A 19804-nucleotide genomic window follows, 5' to 3' on the forward strand; every position below is an offset into this window, starting at 1 on the left:
GTAACTAGTTTTTCTTTATTTGATGCTATGTCTGAATTTGTCTTGGGCTTGGCTAACAAGTTACTATACATACTTTTTATTTGTAACTAATCTTTTCCTCTTATGAATTTAGGACAAAAACATTCCCAAGTACATTGGAAGAAATCTTTTTGGTATTGCATGTGATGTGTTTCTCAAAAGTCAATAGTTGTTTAAATAACTAATCAATGTTTTCTTTCTTTTCTTTTTGGCAGAAACAATGTTTTTAATATATTTGTGTTTTTTGTATATCGTTTGTTCATCAACGTTAGAATGAAGAGAGTACATTAAAAATTAGCAAACAGACAAGAGTTAATTTTTTAAGGGAAAAGGTGCAAATATAACCCTTAACTTTGCCATTCAGAGCAGATATGCCCAGAGGCGGAGCCAGGATTCGAAATTTGTGGGTTCGGGATTTTAATTCGATTAAGTTACTAAGTTCTATATTAACAATTTATACATATTCAATGATTTTTTCAAGACAAATACATGGTTTAGACCAAAGTTATTGGGTTCGGCCGAACCCCCGTGTCGTATGCTAGCTCCGCCCTTGGATATGGCCCTCGTTTAAAAAGTGGTGTATATATGCCCTGCCGTTACAAAATGGTGCAAATATAATCTTTTGCTGACGAAATTTTTTGTAAAAATCATTTAGCTTATTTTTTAATTAAAAAAACTACGTTAACAATTGGAAAACGTTTATATTATACTTCCTCTGATCCTATTTACCTGTCATGTTAATCTAATACTAAATTCACTAATTAACCCTATCTATTCTTTATCTTTCACCAAATTAATCTCTCTAAAATAAATACTCAGTCTATTAGGCAACTATTTTACCTTCAAGAACAATTAACCGAAGGTAAAATTAGAAGAAAAAAATATTTCTTGATTTATTAATATGAAAAGTATATATCTCGAAACAATAATAAATATAACAAGTAAATAGGATCGAAGGGAAACTAAAACTGATAAGAAAAACATTGAGAACTGGTACTCTAAAGGGTCGTTTGGTTTTGTGGATAAGAAATAATAATCCCAGGATAAAACGCGGGATATTGGTTGAATTTTTATTTGAGATTAGTTATACCACTATCACTACCGAATAATAATTTAGGTTATAATTTCAGGATAAAACACCAAAATGATCAAGATGCCCTTTCCAAGACTCATCTCCCAAAGTCCTTTAGAAAATCTAAGTTAAAATTGAAAATACAAATTTATCCCAACTAAAGCTAGTGTAAAACCGAACATATATTTTGTATTTTATCCTGTATATCTCATTTTTACTCCATAAACCAAATATCTACAAATAAAAGTATATTTACTACATAATTGTGTATATAATTTTGTTATAATAATCTCGATATAACTTTGTCACCAACCAAACGACCCCTAGAAACTACATACGCCATTTGGGTATTCCCAAACTCAACTTTTGAAATGTTGAGAATAATTAACTGGTATGAGGGTATAATATTTCCAAAATTTAAAAACTACTGTACACAAACCGAAACAATAAATTCATAGGGAAAGTTATTTGGATAGAGACGAGCAGACAATATAGGAACAAGAAATTAAGACCAAAGCATTAGAGGACGAGTGTTTTAGAAGGTCCATTGCATGTGCCATAACATTGGGCCTGGGACCTATCTATCTCCAAGGTAAACAATGTCACTAGTTTAAAATCAACAACATACATAGAAGTTTATTTTATAACCCCACTTAAAATTACTCCTCTTATGTTTTATAAATAAATGATACTCCAATTATTATAACCAGTGGAAAAGTCGAAAACATATGCATTATATTAATCCAATGACAGAACTTTTTCAATGTTATAATTATTTCATTTTAGAAGTTGAATATGCCTTTTCTATAATCTCGAGCAATAAATGATTTTGCAAAGAAAAGAAAGTCATGTAGGAAGTATTCACTTAGAAATTATATAGTTACTTTTAGAGCTTGTATGGATGGGCTAGAAGCCAAAAGCCATAAGTTGGATTTCTAGCTTATGACTTTTTGCTTATTTTTGTTATTTTGGCTTAAAAATAAGTGCTTAAATACATTTCTTTATTTTACTCAAACAGGACAAAAGTGCTTAAAAGCTATTTTGACTTAAAAGCACCTACTTATAATATAAGCCAATCTAAACAGGCACTTAATTCTTATATCAATGTTCCTTATGTTCCATTTAAAAGCACCTTCTTATATGTTCCAATTTATGTATCATGTTCCAATTTATGTATCACCCGTCGGAGAGAGTCAAACGAGTTTTATTTGTTACCGTGATTTTTTAATATGTCCTTCAAATATTTCGACTTATAATACCTTTTACATAATTTTCAAATGTATAAATCTTATTTCTAAAACCTAAAGATGTCCATTTTTGAATTTACTGTCAAAATTAAACAGTTTAGCTCTCGAAATTTGAATGGTGTCACATAAATCGAAATAAAGGGATTAATATTTGTCGAGCAACTACATGAAATGCAATTTGTTGCCTTTTTTATTTAAAAAGAACGCTTTATAAATGTGTTTCGTAGTCAAAAGCTGGCAAGAAAGAATAATATTGTTCCCAAATGCCACAGATGTTTATGACAAAACTTTTCACACGTTGCCTAAATTAAAGCTAATATGGTCTTAAGCCAAATTTATTGCAGTATCAATTGAGATTATAGATCAAAGATGGCATTGAATGTAAAAAAAGAAGTCTTGGGTATATAAGAAATAAATAATCCTTATATAAGGTGTCTTTTAATTGTCAGAGTAAAATGAATAAATAATGATCAGTACTTCACAATTTAGAAAAGAACCGTGTCAATAGTGTAAAAAAAAAAAAAAAAAAAAAAAAGGCCAGCACAATTACAACGAAATAGGACATACATAAATTGGTCATGCAACATAGGAGGATTAGGGGGAATTAAGTATGAGTATAAAAAATTCATTCTCAGGTTGCATGTATAGTTTTGTTTATTTAAGGATATTCAAAACAATACAATGGACATGACATGATAGTTCAGGACCTATTTTCTTCGAATGTTATAGAAGATATTTTTAAAATTTCTTATCATGTTAGTTTCCATCATTGTGACCAGATTATTTGACCATCCAACTACAACAAACTATTACATCAGTCAGTAGATAATTATTTTAATCCATTATTTGTATTTTTAAGATAGCTAAATTTTGCTAGAGTTTAAGTTTTATGCACTGACAGTGTATAAGATTCTTTACACCATCATGTAATTCAAGAACATTTACCGTGCACAACACTTAAACTCTTATATGAACTGTAACTTGCGGAAGACATTTATAATTATTCAATATATAAACTGTTTGGGATCTTGGCACTTTTAGTCCCTTAAATATGGATAAATTTTGATTTTGATTCTTGCGAATTATGGTTAATTATATTCAATCTTCAATTAATTAATATGTTTCCCTTTAATCTATAGGATTGGGAATCATCATAAATTTAACAAATTATTAAGTGTTATTAATACTACTATTTTGGTCTCCTGAAGTTAATGTATATATGGCATTTGTAGCATTAGATGCAATAATTTGAAGCATGTTACTGAGAAATTTAAAACGTCCAAATATACCTCTAAACAAGGTTCATACATATCCTAATGTAGATTTCATTGTTAATGCGAAGGACATATTTGAACCTTTTCAATTGTTCATAGTGTATTTTGAGACAAAAGATGACGTTGGTGCTTCTATGAGCCAATAGGCTAACAAATATACTCTCTATGTCTCAATAGGGGCAAATTTATAGACTAAAATATGGGATACGTGAACTCATGGTCTCTCCGTAAAATTAGATATTTCATGTATATATTTTTTAAAATTGATATAATATTGTCTGTTGGCACCCATACTACAAGCAGGGGTGGTGGAGCTACAGTGTAACGTGGGGGTTTGGACGAACTCAGTAGCTTTGTGTAGACTCGGTATTAACATTAGAAATTTCAGGTATATGACAATAACTGTGGATAGGAAAGGCCATTGTATCCCGAGTTTTGTGGATTCGAAACCTACTTTCTGCAGTTTGTTTCTTTTTAGCTAAGAAAACACAAAGCTGCATGTATGCGCAAATTTCTTTTTAAAACTTTTAGCTTGCGTTTGGCCATAGATTTCCAAGTAAAATTTGAAAAACTTGATTTGGGTGAAGTTTTTCAAAATTTGAAAATGTGTTTGGCCATAATTTTTCAAAACATATTTCACCTTTTTGCTTGAAAAACATGAAACATGATGTATACCCATTCTAAAAACTATCAAGAATGTGCAGATCTCATTTAAAAACATTAGTTTCTTTTCTTCCTTGTTACGTTTTCTCAGCAATATATTAAAATAAAAGAAAAAAAAGCATAAAATTGACAATTAGAAAATTAAAAATCATGTTTAAATGCAATTATAATGATAACGTTTATATTTATATAATGTTTAAGTGGTTCGTTGCTTTTTAAAATATATATTGAGTATTGGTACTCATTTAGTTTGACGGTTATTAATATATTAACTTGAGGTCATTGTCCTGTCTTAAAATTCAGAACCCACAAGCCTCAAATTCTGGCTCCGCCTCTGACTACAAGAGGATTAAATGGTGCACTTGAATGAATTTGAATTATATACTTAGAGGACTAGAGATAAATTCACGCTTAACATATACTTGCCTTCTCTGTTGCATTTTTGCGGTACACACATATTCTAGAAATCTTAGATTCGCCTCTGATTTCAATTTATCACTCTTTTTTTTAATCAGTTAAAAAAAAAGACACGTTTCTATAGGTTTGAGTACTGCTATACTAGTCGGCAACAATTAAGTGACGAAAATTAGCGACATGCAGGAAAATGAGACATAACTATAACTTTTGAGTAAAAAGCCATCTCATTAATTTCAGGAAAATGAGACATAACTATAACTTTTGGGTTTTTGCATGTTTTTCCTACTCTTTGGATTTGTAATCCGGAAAATGAGACATAACTATAAATTTTGGGTTTTTGCATGTTTTTCCTACTCTATAAGATAGACATAACTATAAATTTTGGGTTTTTGCATGTTTTTCCCACTCTTTGGAAACCAGCCCCCCACGTTTAAGGGACCCTGCCAGCTTGCAGTACTCTTGATGTCTTCTTTGATCTATTCGTCACAATACGTACCTCGATGATTTTCGCTTGCTAGTACATAGAGTAATAGTAGGTTTTAGTAAAATTTATTTTTTGCATATATTTAGTATACGAATACAAGGTTTCAACAAAGTTATGAGTTCGGCCTAACACGTAAGTCTGACTTTTACATTCGCCGTTGTAGAGACAGATCCAATATTTAAAGTTTATGAGTTTCTATCGCAATTTTAAGTTAATACCACCACAGCTGTCCACAGGACTGTAGTTGTTACTGGAAGAAACTTAATGGCCTGAAGGATGGTATGAGGGAGTGGTCTGTGCAAGATAGATATGCTCTCACTTCTGGGGGTAAGTATTCTATTGCAAGGAGTTACATTGCTATCATTGGAACTCAAAGAAGACTTGATGTGGCTGAAAATATTTGGAGTGCTGCTATACAGCCTAAACACAGGATTATAGCGTGGCTTGCAGCTCAGAACAAGTTATTGACTAAAGAAAGGCTGCTGAAAATTAAATTCATATTCCAGTTGAGAATGTACATTGTTGTTTATGCACATCTCAGCCCTGGAGACTGCTGAGCATTTGTTCACTGATTGTCCTCGCATAATTTCAGTAAGAGATGCACGGGGGGGTATGGTTGCACCACTGCAAACCGGAGAGGTGCATCTGATTCTAAGGAAGATCAAAGGGAAACATTGGCCTCAATTCAAGAAGGAAGCTATTGCAGCTATCTGGAGTGCTATGATTTATCATACATGGAGAGCCAGGAATTGGAAACTGTTCAAAGGAGTAAATTTACATAGTGAGTTGGCTGTTACACAGATAATGAAGGAAGTAGTAGAAAGAATTAGGTCATTAAAGATGTCTAGGAAGATACATAGGTGTAGGAATTTTTTACAAGTTCTTACTGTGTAATTAGTTATCCCTGAGGCTTAGATTCCTTTTCACCTATGTATCCCTGAGGCTTAGATTCCTTTTCACCCTTCCTAGAAGGTGGTTAACGGAACTAGGTTCTCTTTAGTTTGTTATTTATTTTTTATTAATAGTAATTTTCACAGTTACCAAAAAAAAAAAAATTGAGTTCACGATAAAATATTTAAAGATATTTGATACTATATTTTTTTTATTTCCGCACACACACACACACTCTCCATTTGTTCCAAATTAACAGTCACTTTAGTTCAATAAACTTATCCCAAAATAATTATCACTTTAAAATTTAAGACTAAAGTTGTCATTTGTTTCCAATTACATCCTTAATACTAAAAAGTATGCACACTTTTTATTAAATAGAAGTTAATTAGTAAACTTTTTTGTACTATTTGTTATTTTCTTGGCATAATATGCGACAGTTAAAATGAAAAAGATAAAATATATATTTGCAAAAATTATTGAGTTCCTGAAAATCAGAATGCTCCCGGGCCCCGGGTGCATGCTAACCAATCAAAGAAAAAACGCGGCTCGGCAGCTAAGTTTGAATATCATACTAGGCTTTAATTTGTACACATGCATATTTTCTCTCTAGGTAGTACTTGGTTACTCAAAAGTAAACGGAAAAGAAGACTCAAAACACTTTTTGTGACTCTCAGTGCACGTAGCTACTTGTATATAAAGGGCCTCATGCATGGTCATAATATACAATCATTCAATTAGTTTTATCTTTGCATTAGAGAAAATAATATGGCATCCTTAACTAGGAACGTCTTTGTCGTTTTGACATTTTTATGTGTTTTATTGAGCTTTGTTTGCTTTAGCAATGCCCAATTGTCGACCAACTTTTATGGCAGCTCGTGCCGTAATGTGGCGGTAATAGTGAGGAATGCGATGAGACAAGCCGTGAGTAGAGAGCAAAGACTTGGTGCCTCGATTCTTCGCTTGTTCTTCCATGATTGCTTTGTTAATGTAAGTTCCCTTTTTCATTTCTATTATCCTTAACGTATTTTAATACGTTGTAACATGTTATAAATCTATCTTATTTTTTAGATTACTAATTCTGTTTAGGTATAATTTAGATAACTTGACAGTGGAAAAAATCTTTTACCCCGTCAATTTATAAGATCAGTAAATTACTTTTAATACCAACAGATTAATAAGTGGGCCAACTTAATCCTAAGTAATATTCATTTGAGTTTAATTAAGTTTTATACTCTATCAGCGTAAATAATTTTTACACCATCAGATTATTCGAAGGATATCTACAAGTACACGATCATTTTAAGATATTAATCTGAAATCTTAAAACTAAGTTATGTTACCTATTACAATGGGTAATATTTTTACTGACCATTTATATTTGTTAAACGCTATTCGATCACTTACCCTTAAAAAGGTTTTAAATGTACGTAGATGTGAACGCAATATCCGGCTAAAAGTTGAAGGAATGCACGAAGAATTTGTATATTCTAATATTGTCTTTTTGCTATGGTTACAATTACTTAGGGGTGCGATGCATCAATACTGCTGGATGACACAGCAACATTCACGGGAGAAAAGAATGCAAACCCAAACAGGAACTCAGCAAGAGGATATGAAGTGATAGACGCCATTAAAACTCAAGTTGAAGCCGCTTGTCCTAATGTTGTCTCTTGTGCCGACATCCTCGCTCTTGCTGCCCGAGAGGGCGTTTTTCAGGTCAGTGAAAAGGAAAATCTATTTATAGTATAAAGTACAAATAAAAAGGAACGGAGGGCGTACCATATTTAGTTGGTGCAACATAACTACTTATAGTAGTGAATTAAAACGAGTTTAAATCCTATGCTTTGGGTGGGGGTAAAAAATATGTTTATAACATTTAAGCAATTAAGGATAAATCTCTATTATACACATTAACATTTAACTATAATAACCTGTTAACCTGAATAAAATTGAGACTTAATTCACATACGCTTAGCATATAGTACATAATATTTTCACTATCTTTAGATTTTAATCAATTGTAGAGCAGGTAACCTATACCTTATTTTTTATGTTACTTTATTCACTTCTGTGGATAATTGCGCACATGCATCTGTTTTGTAAGCAACGTGATAATGTCACGTTGTCAAAGATAAAAAATGAGTTCCAAGTCCAATGTAACTTATACATGTAACTCTTTTTTAATAACCACTAATTAAAAATGTAACTAACATACTATTATAATTTAAAATTCGCTGATAGTGTGAACAAATCTTTATAAATGTAATATGGATAACTTAAATCCTTAAATATTTAACTCACTAACGTGTTATGATATGTTTACACTAAACTAATATTGTATTTTTTTATATATATATATATAAACTTAAAATCTTTGTGACAATATATATACGTACAGGTAGGAGGGCCAACATGGACCGTGCCATTGGGCAGAAGAGACGCAAGGACCGCAAGCCAAAGCGCAGCCAACACCCAAATCCCCGCGCCAACTTCCAGCCTTTCAACTTTGATCTCCATGTTTTCCGCAAAAGGCCTAAGCGCCGCCGACATGACGGCGCTTTCTGGGTCCCACACAATCGGTCAAGCCCGTTGCACCACTTTCCGGACCCACATCTACAATGAGACCAACATCGACACGCAGTTCGCCGCCACACGCAGGGCCACGTGCCCTGCTTCTGGCGGCGACGCGAATTTGGCCCCGTTGGATATACAGACACCGAACCGGTTCAATAACGATTATTATGAGAACTTAGTGGCTCGACGTGGGTTGCTTCACTCGGATCAAGAATTGTTTAACGGTGGATCTCAGGATGCGTTAGTGAGGAGTTATAGTACTAATGCTGTTGCTTTCAGACGTGATTTTGCAGCAGCTATGGTGAAAATGGGGAATATTAGTCCACTTACTGGAACTAATGGAGAGATTAGAAGGAACTGCAGGGCTATTAATTAACCAATAAAATAATTATATAATTAAAATAAATTATCATGTACTGCTTTGTTTCTCTTTTCATAAATACTCTGATTTGCAGTACTTGAAATGATGTATTTCGGAAACAACTTCTCTATCTCCACAAAATAGGGTAAGGTCTGTGTACACTCTACTCTCCCCACCCTATTTATGAGATTGCACTTGGTACGTTGTTGTTTTCACATATAGACTTTGATTACTAGCAAGTTGTAGTAGTTATTTTATGGTACTTAAGAGTTTGCAAAAAGTATAATAATGTCAGTCGCTATGAAATAAATTGTAACCTGCGGAAGACACTCATAATTATTTAATATTATAGATTATTTTGGTATCTCGAAGGGTGCAGGTAAGTACTTAATTACCATTCATTATTTACATTTCATTAAGTTATGTCATTTTAATTTTTAAGATTGTGAATTATCTTCACACATTTAACGAATTATTAAGTGCTAAATCATTTAATTATCGATACTAAACGATTACTTTATTAAGTACTACATATTTAATTTTTTTAGTAGCATGTACATTACTTTTTAACAAATACAATTATTTAAAAATACAATTTTACGAACTTTAAGATAAGTGTTGTGTCACCTAAACTTAAAACCAATAATTTTTTTTTGACAAAGCATATAAATAAATGTTAAATCTCTTTGAGAATGAATAAATAATAAAAAAGGGAAAAACTTAATTTTTTTTTCCTTAAAAAGGTGCATTTTCTTAAAAATTTGAAAATAAATCTAGTCTTCCACATTTAGTTTTAAAAAACGGGTTTTCCACATGTTAAGAAAATAATTAATTTTTTTCAAAATTTTATAAAAATTCAGTTTTTTTCACATTTTGGCAAGAAAAACATTTTTCCGGATTTTATTTGAAAAATAAAAGTGTCCTAAGAAAATGAAATCAAGATTTTTTAAGACATTTTAAAAAAATAATCAAGTTTTCCATATTTTTAACAAATCCATTTTTCCATATTTAAAAAAAAAATCATTTTTCGAGCTTTTTTTTTTCTTTTTCAAAAACGGGTTTTAAAAAAAAAAACAAATTTTCAATTTTTTTTTTTTAAAAAGAGTTTTAAAAATCCTTTTTTTAAAAGAAAATTGATTTTTTAATCCATGTTTTTAGTTTTTTTTTTTTTATTTTTTAAATGGGTTTAAAAAAAAATCAAATTTTCAAATTTAAAAAAAAGACGGGTTTTAAAACTCATTTTTTTTAATGAAAATTCGCTTTTTATTTTTATTTTAAAAAAAATTGACACGTTTTCCGAAAAAATTAAAAAAAAAAAAAAAGAAGAAAACAAATAAATACACATGTGGCAAGGAGAGTGTATGTCACTCTCCCATATGAGAAATCGGCGTTTGGGGGGTATTATTCGTTTTAAATAAGTTTAGGGGGTAATCAGGAAAGGTAAGATGTGTGAGACACACATTCGGGTATAGTTCTGGGTAATGCCTTATCCCTATTTAAAACATGTTTCTGAGCAATTGAAAAGTCCAAATAATACCTCTAAACAAAGGTATAAATATATATATCCCGATGTAGTTTTCGTTGTTAGTGTGAAGGGCACATTTGAATTCTTTTAAATACATTATTTAGAGTATATTTGAGTCAGCAGATCATCAAGATAACATTGATATTTCTATAAGCCGATAAGTTTACAAATGACATATATATAAAATAAATCGCAAACATTAGAACATTTGCGGTCGTTTTCAGGTTGTTAAATCTTGTGATATAAAGAATTTACAGATATTTCAAATGTCGGCTGAAAAATTGATAAAATGCCAATGGATTTAAGCAACAACTTTTAGAAAGGTAACTCTGTTTACCCCGAAATTAGGTAATAAGTTGAATTTGTAAATGAGGTATAGGATATGTGGATACTTCAATCTATTTGGACTAATGAGGAATGTATAGGCAAATTCGTTTATAATGACTTATAAACCAACGTGCTAATAACTTGAATGAATACGTTAAGATTATGGATTTGAGCTAGATATATATGTATATTTCAGTGCTATATTGAATGTGGTTGAATGAAGTTAACAATACTACAACCCGGACCAAAATTAGTAAGAGAGAGTGAGAGAGAGAGAGCTTCAATATAAATTCTAATACAATGTTTTTAGATCTGAAAAGCTAACCACTAAAAGTGGGGAAGTGCCCCCTATTTATAGTTTTTCTCTATGGGCCTTTCATACATCATAAAGCTTTTTTAGAATAAAGGAAGTCCTAATATGGATAAGGTTGGATCGTATAAGTCGACACCGTATGTCGGGCGATGAAGGTGGCAAAACGGTCTTCACACGTGGTAATTGAATGAGATTGGCCCAGGACTAACGGCCACGATCAACGGTTGAAAATGAAGAACTAAAAGTTAATGAATCTCCTACGAAGAAACCGGACTAGGCGTGATAAGTAGTTTGCCCGGTATATAATATATATATATATATATATATATATATATATATATATATTAAATATCCTTCATGCATTGCTACCCTTCGTGCCCGAGCGCTCGTGCTTGTTTTCTTCCTTTCTTGGTGTCTCACCGCCAAATTAATCCGACTTTTACCGTATACAAATAGTCCACACACTTTTGAGAAGATGTTTGCCGGAGTAACGGGAAGTGGATGAGTCACGAAATCGGTGGTTCCATAGGCTCGTTCTTATCTTTTCATTTTGGCGAGAAATTAGCGTCACGTCACAAATAGCCACATGTCACACCCCGATGAATTTCCTAACCACCGTTCGCACGTCTTTTCAAATCACATCTCTTAATTATGGGACACGTGGCATCCCCGGTTCTTGGGAAGCGCCTCGGACCCCATGCCTATATAAAACGTTTTACCCTTCACTTCTTCACTTTTAGAAAAATTTTTTTACCTCAATTCATCATCTTCACTTTCCTCGTTGATTCAACCGCTCTTAGGGTTTTATTCGTTGCTTACATTTGTTAAAAAGAACCTTGTTTAAAAAATTTGCTATTTTTCGATTAAGATAAATTACGCTCCCTCGCCACTATCATTTTCAATTCCTTTCAATTGTTGTTTCTCTTTTCTTAACTTGGAACCTTTATATATATATATATATATATATATATATATATATATATATATATATATATATATATATATATATATATATATATATATATATATATATTCTTTAGACATAGTACCGTCTAAGCCCAACTACAATAAAGAATTGTCGAAGCCTTAGATTTGCGGACGATAAATACGACGTAGCGACATCCCTCGTTTGCGAAGGTAAACTTGATCGAGTTGTGGATGGAATAACCGTCGGTGCAAGTGTTATCTTGATGAATCAATTCCGACCATACAAAGGTTTTTGTATGTTTACACCTATCCCTTCACAAGTCGAACCTCAATTGATCATTTATATTGGAGATGTGCCTACTTATAATGTTACCCTTGCTCAAATTGGTCCGATAACGGAGACCGTAGCCCGAGTGTTGGCAACAACGCCAAAAAGGAATCACACGATGACCCATTGATAAATATTCCCCGAGACGATTCCAAGGGTGTGAAGCTTCATGCGATAATCCGATCTTCTAAAAAATGGATCTTCAGAGCGCGGTTAAGCGCTTCGTTCGGCGAAAACATTACAAAGTATATGCCCTTCCGGAAAAATGGAATGATAACGTAAGTTTCTCGGTTCTCCTTCATTAATTTATTCTTGGATTGTTTCATCAAACCCTTTGTATTAACGCTTCCCCTTTTCTTTTATCGGTAGTGGCGTGGATACCTCCGAAAACCGTTCCACTACGTAACGATGGGTTTAACGTTTCTCGACCAACACACCTTAAAATTCGACGTGGGGAATCCTATCAAATGGCCGATGGGTTGCCCAAAATCATGGTGATACTTTGAATTAGAATATAACGTATTTTTTATATTAACCTCTTCGATATTTAGGTTTAAGGGCTCGGTGGACAACGGGGGTGGCGGCCGAAAAACTTGTGCGCATCGAAAATCACTTCGGGTCATCCCGCATCATCAATTAACAAAAAAAGACGAAGGAAAAGACAATGGCCAAGGAAAGAGACCTTTCAACTTTGATCTCCAAGCAAAGAGATAGCGCCGCCGACATGACGGCGCTTTGTCCCACAATTGGGCAAGCCCAATGCACCGTTTCATGACCCACATCTACAATGAGACCAACATCGACACGGAGCCACGCGCAGGCCACGTACATTCGAATTTGGCCCCGTTGGATATGACACCGAACTGGTTCAATAACGATTATTATGAGAACTTAGTGGCTCAACGGGGGTTGCTTCACTCGGATCAAGAATTGTTTAACGGTGGATCTCAGGATGCGTTAGTGAGGAGTTATAGTACTAATTCTGTTGCTTTTAGACGTGATTTTGCAGCAGCTATGGTGAAAATGGGGAATATTAGTCCACTTACTGGAACTAATGGAGAGATTAGAAGGAACTGCAGGGCTATTAATTAACCAATAAAATAATTATATAATTAAAATAAATTATCATGTACTGCTTTGTTTCTCTTTTTCATAAATACTACGATTTGCTATACTTGAAATGATGTATTACAGGAAACAACTTTTCTATCTCCACAAATAGGATAACCCCACGAATACGACACTTTACTCTCCCCACCCTATTTATGGAATTGCACTTGGTACGTTGTTGTTGTCACATATAGACTTTGATTACTAGCAAGTTGTAGTAGTTATGTTATGGCACTTAAGAGTTTGCAAAAAGTATAATAATGTCAGTCGCTATGAAATAAATTGTAACCTGCGGAAGACATTCATAATTATTTAATATTATAGATTATTTTGGTATCTCGGAAGGGTGCAGGTAAGTACTTAATTACCATTCATTATTTACATTTCATTAAGTTATGTCATTTTAATTTTTAAGATTGTGAATTATCTTCACACATTTAACGAATTATTAAGTGCTAAATCATTTAATTATCGATACTAAACGATTACTATTAAGTACTACATTTTTTGGCCTCCTGAAGTTACTGTAGACATTACTTTTATAGCAGCAAATACAATTATTTAAAACATGTTTCTGAGCAATTGAAAAGTCCAAATAATACCTCTAAACAAAGGTATAAATATATCCCGAGGTAGTTTTCGTTGTTAGTGTGAAGGGCACATTTGAATTCTTTTAAATACATTATTTAGAGTATATTTGAGTCAGAAGTCATCAAGATAACATTAATATTTCTATAAGCCGATAAGTTTACAAATGACATATATATAAAATAAATCGCAAACATTAGAACATTTGCGGTCGTTTTCAGGTTGTTAAATCTTGTGATATAAAGAATTTACAGATATTTCAAATGTCGGCTGAAAAATTGATAAAATGCCAATGGATTTAAGCAACAACTTTTAGAAAGGTAACTCCATAGACTATGATAGGTGCTGACGATTCTAGTTGATAAATATTAGGATAAAATTTAAATCTTCTCTCTCGATCTTCATCTTTGATTTAAACTGACGAAATTAAAGAATGATGAATTCAAGGGAGAAAAAGATGAAGGCGTTTGGGGAAAAAAAAAAAGTGTGACTACACAAAAGTGACATATATTTTCCGGTATGAATAAATTAAAATTTACCACTATCTTTGACCGACTCAATAAAAGATATATAAGCCATATGTGTGAATTTTATCCGGAGCAATGCATGCTCAAAGGAGAAAAGCCAATCAGAAAGCATTTTGTGAAACTAAATGAAATAAAACCAAATAGTCATGTTTAAAGGAGAGGGACAAATGGCACGTTTAGAGAGAGAATTTAAGTCCAAAGTTCTGCCGCATTGCGACTGACACTATTATTGGTATCGAAATAATCATGGCGTCACGAGAAACCAAACAAAAGAAGCTTTTAATAATGATAATAAAAAAATATAATAAAAAGACCCATAATATAATAAACTGGTTTGGTCAATTGACCTACCTATGAATGATAAGAAAATGTAAAACTATTGAGAGAATAATCTCCCCCTAAACAAGACTTAATAACTACATTGTAGATCTTTATTGTGTTGTTCGTGAGAAGAAAATGATAGATATAGAAGAGTCCTTTTCCACAAAGAAACCCTTTGATACTACGTAAACCTTTTTGAAGTAAAACACAATTATAATAGAATCCAAACTAGATTGAAAATTCAGGGCATACTCTAACAAATCTCCTTTGGCCTAAATTTTCTAACAAAATAATCTTGATTCTCCTTTTTCACATAATCTTCATCACTGGTGCTTGTCATGATTAAAAATATTATGGGTTAAAAGTTGGTTTAAAATATTTTGCTTTATTTTGACGATGCAACATCGGGGATGTTGAAAACTCATCTCTACATGTAGTACTCTGGACAAAATCTTCATTATCGTGAGATTAGTTTGCAGCTTGATTTGAACTTGCCTTAAACATGTTTTCAACCTCGTTGAACCATTGGCTTTGATATCACTTGTTGGGATTGAAATAATCAAGGCGTCATGCGGAAGCAAACAAAACAAGCCTTTAACGATGATAACAAAGAGAAATAATAAAAAGACTCATAGTATAATAAACTAATTTGGTCAACTGGCCTACATATGACTGATAAAAAATATAAAACTATTGAGAGAATAATCTCCCCCTAAACAAGACTCTTTAATGACTATAATGTAGATGCTATTGTGTTGTTTGTGAGAAAAAAAATCTCTTATTTATAGAAGTCCAAAACTTCACAAGAAAAATATAGATACTAAACGGTCCTTTTCCACAAAGAAACTTTCTTCTGCCCAGTAACATTTTTAGAGTAAAATACAATTGTAATAAAATTCAAATAAGATAGAAAATTCAGGACAAATCGTAACAATTACTATCATTCATGCAAACTTTATCTTAAGTCTCATAACATAACTACTACAACTTGCTATTAATCAAAGTCTATTTATGACATTTTAATTAATTAATAGCCCTGCAGTTCCTTCTAATCTCTCCATTAGTTCCAGTAAGTGGACTAATATTCCCCATCTTCACCATAGCTGCAGCAAAATCACTTCTAAAAGTCCCAGCATTAGTACTATAACTCCCCACTAACGCATCTTGGGACCCACCATTAAACAATTCCTGATCCGAATGAAGCAACCCGCGCCGAGCCACTAAGTTCTGATAATAACCATTATCGAACCGGCTCGGCGTCTGTATATCCAACGGGGCTAAATTTGCGTCGCCGCCTGATGCAGGGCACGTGGTCCTGCGCGTGGCGGCGAACTGCGCGTCAATGTTGGTCTCATTGTAGATGCGGGTTCGGAAAGTGGTGCAACGGGCTTGACCGATAGTGTGGGACCCGGAGAGAGCCGTCATGTCGGCTGCGCTTAGGCCTTTTGCGGAGAACATGGAGATCAAAGTTGATAGGCTGGAAGTTGGTGCGGGGATTTGGGTGTTTGCGGCGCTTTGGCTTGCGGTCCTTGCGTCTCTTCTGCCCAATGGCACTGCCCATGTTGGCCCTCCTAGCTGCACATATATATTGCCACAAGGATTTTAATTTTGAGTTATATATACACCCACACCGATATTATAATTTTTAACACTGTTAGTTTATATAACATATTACATCATGTTACTGAGTTAAACTTTATAGATCTAAGTTATAAACGTAGACTATAATATAAAGATTTGTTACTATAAATTTTAACATGCGGTAGCAAATTAGTTACATTTTCAATCAATAAACGTTTATCAAGAAAATTTTCTTGTAATTATTCAATAAGTAACTCGATTGTGTAAATATTTTTTACCCTGTCAAAACATAAAACTTAAACTCAATTCTAATTTTTCAAAGGGTGAAAAGAAATCTACATTAGCACGTCACTAAAAGATAATAGCATACACATAATTGTCCCTAAAATGTGAAATTTTAGTGACATAGAAGATAAGATACAAGTTACCTGCTATACAATTGGTTAAAATTTTGCGTCATTAGTGTAATAAGTAAAATCTCATTTTTGTGAGGTTAATGGTTAATGCTAGATTAATGATCTATAATTATCTAGTTGTTTATTGGAACAACCTCTCTACCCCCACAAAGATAGGGGTAAAGTATCAGTACACCTCACCCTCCCCAAATCCCACTTGTAGGACTACACTAGTATGCTATTGTTGTTGCAATTATCTAGTTGTCTGCGTACATATTTTGCCCCAAAGCATAGGACTTAAAACTCGTCTAATTCACAATATTATTAGTTGCACCAACGTAAATATGTATGGTGTTAATTAGGGGTGGGCACGGTACGGTATATACCGAATACCATACCGATACCGAAGTTTTTAATACCGCGGTTTTGGTATTAAGATATTTGGTATGGTATTTGGTATGAATTTAAATTTTTTTTGGTATTCGGTACGGTATTTGGTATTTATAAAATGGATACCGAGATACCGTATACCATACCGAAGTTTATACTACATATATACAATCCATATATATTATATTTACTACTGCTAAATATATAGACTAGTTTTCGTAGAAAAAATTACATCACATCTCATTTAATGCCAATTTGTATCTAATAGAAAATTGTACCATCAAAGCTAACCTTTTATCCAATAGTTTCATGCTTTCAGATGTGCTGAGGCCTAGAAGCTGCCTTTAATTTGTATCTGCTATTTTTCCAATACATTAAGACTCGAAATGGTGGAAATGGCCTATTCTCTCTGCTTCTGAATGAAATTTTGGTGTAAAATTGTATAGGACTGAAGATTATGCTTAATTTTGGCTAATGTTGTTTAGGTTTTGGAACTTTGACTACTCTATCGTGATTTAAATGTCCTTTGTGTAATCCGTTGTGTAATTGATTAACGAAGAAAACTACTTGTACTTTCTTTTAAATATGTTTATTTGTGTGTATGGTGTTAGTTTAATATAATTGAGAAAAGTCGAAGTCACAATCCTTTATTACATGAGTATATACGTAAGTCGAAGGTTCTAATTACCGTATAAACTTAAAAATCGAACCATACCGAATTAGTTTGGTATGATAATGGTACCATATTTTTAAAAACCGAATACCGAACCAAAGTTTCAAATACCGTACCATGCCCACCCCCAGTGTTAATAATATAAGAATGAAAGTTTTGATGGAAGCATGCGTTTGATTAAGTAGGGGACTAACCAGAACAGCGCCTTCTCTAGCAGCAAGAGCGAGGATGTCGGCACAAGAGACAACATTAGGACAAGCAGCTTCAACTTGAGTTTTAATGGTATCTATAACTTCAAATCCTCTTGCTGAATTTCTGTTTGGATTTGCATTCTTTTCTCCTGTGAATGTTGCTGTGTCATCCAGTAGTATTGATGCATCGCACCCCTAAGTAATTGTAACCACAGAAAAAGACACATTAGAACATACAAATTCTTCGTGCATTCCTTCAAACTTTAAGCTGGATACTACGTCCCACTAACATTCCTAATTAAATCACATCTACATTTAAGACTTTCTTTAGGGTAAATGAACAAAATTTAAGTGTAATAAATATATACATTGTTAGTATAAATAACTTTTTTACATTAGGTTACTCAAAGGATAAATATGGAATATATAATATTCTTGAAAATAAGACAGGTTACTTGCTACAATAGATAAAAAGTGAGTTGGGGTGTAAATATTTCCTAAAGTGACAGTGTATATAACTTAAACTTAGGTGAATATTACTCACGATTATGTTGGCCTCACTTATCAATTCGTTTGTCTCTTAAAACATATACTTTTAAAAAATGACGGGTAAAAGAATTTTTCACTACAAAATTATCTAAGCGTAATTATAAGTCAAAATAACTAAGATTAATAATTTAAATAATAAGATAGATTATCTGTTACAATGTGTTAAAATACAATACTAATAATGGAAATGAAGATGGGGTGAGCTTACATTAACAAAGCAATCATGGAAGAACAAGCGAAGAATAGAGGCACCAAGTCTTGCCTCTCTATTCACAGCTTGTCTCATTCCATTGCTAACAATTGTCTGAAGATTTGAGCACGACGTCCCATAAAAATTGGCCGACAATTGGGCATTGCTAAAGCAAACAAAGCCAAATAAAACACACAAAAATGTCATAACAATGTTCCTAATTAGAGATGCCATAATTGAAATATAACTTCTTCTAGTGCAAAGATAGAAGTAATTGAGTGATTGTATATTATGACAATGCATGAGGCCCTTTATATACAAGTAAGCTACGTGCACTGAGAGTCACAAAAAATGCAAGTTGTCTTTACTTAAATTTTAGCGTTTACTTTTTTGAGTAAGCAATTGTACTAGTTAGAAAATTTCATGTGTACAAATTAAAGTCTAGTGTATATTCAAACTTAGCTGCCGAGCGGCGTTTTTACTTCGATTTGATTGGGATGCGCCACGGGCGGATCGATAGGATTTATTAGTAGTTTATGTTCAAATTCAGTACATACATATATAGATTAAGAAATGTACTAAATCTTAAATAAATTTTTTATTGTAAGCCCACTTTTTATGTAAAAATTTCGTTAGACAGCCTGTTTTGACACCACCATTTAACTTGTAACCACCTCTTTTTTTTTGGTTGCATATACTCCCTTCTAACTTGCGGTGTCTAAAGTTAAGCTTGACAAAATCAAACTTAAGACACGGTGTCTGAAGTTACATATGAGTGAAATTCATGCATTTCTGCCGGAAGTGCATGCAAAAAATGGTTGAACTTCAGCTAATTTTGCTTGAACTTCAGCCATATGTGCATGAA

The 19804-nt window shown here is 32.8% G+C and overlaps 2 protein-coding genes across 3 annotated transcripts; one reads left to right on the plus strand and one right to left on the minus strand.

Annotated features, from left to right (window-relative positions):
* Window positions 1–6808: 6808 nt before the first annotated feature.
* On the plus strand, window positions 6809–9150 carry LOC132036170 (peroxidase P7-like). 2 transcript variants are annotated; one of them, XM_059426434.1, is made up of 3 exons: window positions 6809–7056; window positions 7594–7785; window positions 8468–9150. In XM_059426434.1, exons 1-3 carry the CDS (start codon window positions 6835–6837, stop codon window positions 9017–9019), a joined length of 966 nt encoding a protein of 321 aa, XP_059282417.1. In that variant the 5' UTR covers window positions 6809–6834; the 3' UTR covers window positions 9020–9150. The 2 variants fall into 2 exon arrangements, with proteins under 2 accessions (XP_059282417.1, XP_059282418.1); XM_059426435.1 differs by lacking the exon at window positions 7594–7785 and having other exon boundaries at window positions 8468–9136.
* A 6763-nt stretch (window positions 9151–15913) lies between these two features.
* On the minus strand, window positions 15914–19231 carry LOC132037067 (peroxidase P7-like). Its single transcript, XM_059427504.1, has 3 exons — window positions 18958–19231; window positions 18204–18395; window positions 15914–16545 (listed from the first exon to the last, which is right to left on the minus strand). Exons 1-3 carry the CDS (start codon window positions 19171–19173, stop codon window positions 15994–15996), a joined length of 960 nt encoding a protein of 319 aa, XP_059283487.1. The 5' UTR covers window positions 19174–19231; the 3' UTR covers window positions 15914–15993.
* Window positions 19232–19804: the final 573 nt, after the last annotated feature.

This window comes from Lycium ferocissimum, chromosome 11 (genome assembly GCF_029784015.1).
Source record: "Lycium ferocissimum isolate CSIRO_LF1 chromosome 11, AGI_CSIRO_Lferr_CH_V1, whole genome shotgun sequence".
NCBI lineage: Eukaryota > Viridiplantae > Streptophyta > Magnoliopsida > Solanales > Solanaceae > Lycium > Lycium ferocissimum.

Excerpts from the sequence above, each read along its gene's own strand:
- LOC132037067 (XM_059427504.1), bottom strand. The coding sequence starts at position 19,173 with ATGGCATCTCTAATTAGGAACATTGTTATGACATTTTTGTGTGTTTTA. Across the intron at positions 18,396-18,957 it reads TCCATGATTGCTTTGTTAAT|GGGTGCGATGCATCAATACT; the intron begins GTAAGCTCACCC and ends ACAATTACTTAG. Across the intron at positions 16,546-18,203 it reads CTAGAGAAGGCGCTGTTCTG|CTAGGAGGGCCAACATGGGC; the intron begins GTTAGTCCCCTA and ends ATATATGTGCAG.
- LOC132036170 (XM_059426434.1), top strand. The coding sequence starts at position 6,835 with ATGGCATCCTTAACTAGGAACGTCTTTGTCGTTTTGACATTTTTATGT. Across the intron at positions 7,057-7,593 it reads TCCATGATTGCTTTGTTAAT|GGGTGCGATGCATCAATACT; the intron begins GTAAGTTCCCTT and ends ACAATTACTTAG. Across the intron at positions 7,786-8,467 it reads CCCGAGAGGGCGTTTTTCAG|GTAGGAGGGCCAACATGGAC; the intron begins GTCAGTGAAAAG and ends ATATACGTACAG.